The sequence below is a fragment of the Sardina pilchardus genome, chromosome 1, assembly GCF_963854185.1.
Source record: "Sardina pilchardus chromosome 1, fSarPil1.1, whole genome shotgun sequence".
NCBI lineage: Eukaryota > Metazoa > Chordata > Actinopteri > Clupeiformes > Clupeidae > Sardina > Sardina pilchardus.
The window spans coordinates 29,781,217-29,783,716 of record NC_084994.1 but is presented as its reverse complement, the minus strand read 5'-3'; the positions used below and the strand labels follow the sequence as shown (position 1 = coordinate 29,783,716).

Here is a 2,500-nt window from a genome sequence, read left to right as displayed (position 1 = left end):
CTGACTGCTCAATCAATGACTGTCGCGCTGCTTGTGTGCTCATCCGTCTCGGTGCAATATTACGACATGCCCAAAAAAGCTTGGCAAACCTTTCAAACAGTTAAAACCCAACGGGACTGTTGAAACCTTTACTCTCATGTTTGATTATATCCAAACGCCTCTAGGCTACCTCCATGACAGGTGGTAGACACAGAAACACACACACACGAATACCTGTTATGGAGTCACCGGAGAAACCCCCGAGGCTGTGTCGGTGAGTTTAGATTTCCTACCTGATTATGTCATCGTTGTGTCCCAAATAAAACTTCTGCGTGTGCTCCCTGGTGTTGTAGACCACACCGACACCGGCCACGAAGTACACTATCTCCTTGCCCGCCGTGTAGTACAGGTTGTTGCGGCACTGGTGCCCGCGGTAGCCATGGATCCATTCCAAGCGTAGCTGGCAGCGAGGAGCAGTCTTGTCCGTCATGCTTTTTACGCGTGACAAGCCAACGGTCGTTTTTTCCCTTTTTCTTTCCTTCTATTTTTTTTTTTTTTTTTTTTTACTTAGCTATCCCACGGCTCAGTTGCTGCAACGGCATAGAGACACTTCCGCCGACCAGAGCTCGGCGTAGTCCATCAGCACTGGGTAAGACCGGACAGCGGCAGTGTAGGCTCGGCGAGGGGGGAATTCCTCTCCTAGCGGAAGCTCCCTCGGCCGACAGATGATGACCGAGCGATATCCTTAGGTGTCCGTAAAATCCCCTTTGAGGTCGGCGTGGGTTCGTCAGTGCAACACCTCATTTGACATTTTGTTCAGTATTGACGTTAGACATGAGTAAATATTGTCCATTTTGAAGTTGCACACCCTGAATCACTGTTGCTATTCCAATAATGTTGCGAATTGATATTACGGTTGACAATTCGTAGGCTACACAAAGGTAGACGAATATCAATTTTTAAAAATAAAATATTAGTAGAAAAGAAGGCAGTATCAATGTACAGCCAAACCTAGCAACACATTTGCCCTTTCACCGGTAGTGGACAGTGGGCTACAACTCCTCGTGTAGGCTACGCTTTTAAGACGCAGCGTAATCCTTCCTATAGTAGATGCTCTCAGCAACTGACTTTACTACTACCGCCTAATACATCCTGATTGCACGATTATAACCGTCACCTCCGCCAAGCCCCGCTATTAGACGCAATATCTGGCCAAGCAACCGTTAGTCACTCCACCAAAGGGCGATTCCGTGGTCGAGATCGGTGATATGTTGGGGGTAAAAATTAAAACGATCGGTTCATACCCTCATCGGGATCCGTGGGCTGACACCAGTCTGTGAGAATTTTTCAATGAATCCCTCCGTATGGCAGTTCTGACAAGGGCGATTTTCCATCAGTGCCCCTACACGGAGCACCCCCGAAGACTATCGCCGGTCTCACCACCGTTATCTGGGTCCGTACCAAATATTGCGATCCATTGCCGTGTACGTTCTCTTGGCAGATAACCAGGCGTCGCTGATCCTTACGTGTTAAAATAACACTCTTCCCAAAGCGATATATGACACTGGGAATCGTTTTCCGTGGATTATCCCAAGAAACGTTTTAGACGTAATGCTTGGAATTTTCACACGGTCTTGGCAGGTATGTTTGCGTAAAGCTTTCAAGAATGGAGGCTCTGTTTTTTTGTTTCCTATTCAGTTTGGTTACCACGACGCCTTGTGGTTCGTATCAGATCGTGCTGCTACGTAAAAAACCCGCAAAGATGATAGAGGCTCATGGTACTTGTAGTTTCCACAGCGCCATAAAAGCCATTATTGCGGGAAACCCCTAGTCGTAAAACTACAAGAACCGCCGATAATTGCGTTTGCGCTGTCCTTGGTACTGAATACTCTATGTGGTCGATGAAACGGGAGTTAAAGAATATTGGGAATTGGGATACTTCTTTACAGGACTTGATAGATATAGCGTGCCTGTTAAGTTATTGAAGACAATTCCAAATGAGATATATCTTAGTAAAATGTGAGACTATTCAAAAAAGAGAATGCCTGTTACACCGACAGCTCCAACTTTGCTCAGTACACCCACACGTATAGCCTACTGCTATGAGGGGTATCTTCACTGTATAAATGAGAATACTCTAAATGGTGCCAAATAACATCAAACTAGGTGTACGGTATGCTTAGCATTCCTGTATGTGTGCTGTGGTTTACTACCTAAAAAAAAATGGATTATATGATTTTAAAGTATAACAAAATGCCTTCTTGAATTTCCCCTTGGGGATCAATAAAGTATCTATCTATCTATCTATCTATCTATCTATCTATATATCTATCTATCTATATCTATCTATCTATGTAGCCTATAAAGACGACACAACGAGAGTCAGATGAGGCTTTCAGAATAAAAAGACTCCCTCTCTACAGTCTGAAGGTTTCATTCATCAGCCGAGTACTGACCTTGAACAGTGAATACATACAGTACAGTACACAGCCTGCTGACAAAACGCCATTGAGACACAGAC

At 44.8% G+C, this 2,500-nt stretch overlaps 1 protein-coding gene across 1 annotated transcript in view; it reads right to left on the bottom strand.

Annotated features, from left to right (window-relative positions):
- The window catches only part of LOC134087461 (echinoderm microtubule-associated protein-like 6), a 69,005-nt gene extending 68,265 nt beyond the window's left edge, over window positions 1–740 (bottom strand). Inside the window, exon 1 of the mRNA XM_062540972.1 lies at window positions 273–740. Within this exon, the coding sequence (XP_062396956.1) occupies window positions 273–469 (197 nt within the window). The 5' untranslated portion in view covers window positions 470–740. The remainder of the gene's footprint in view (window positions 1–272) is intronic.
- Window positions 741–2,500: the final 1,760 nt, after the last annotated feature.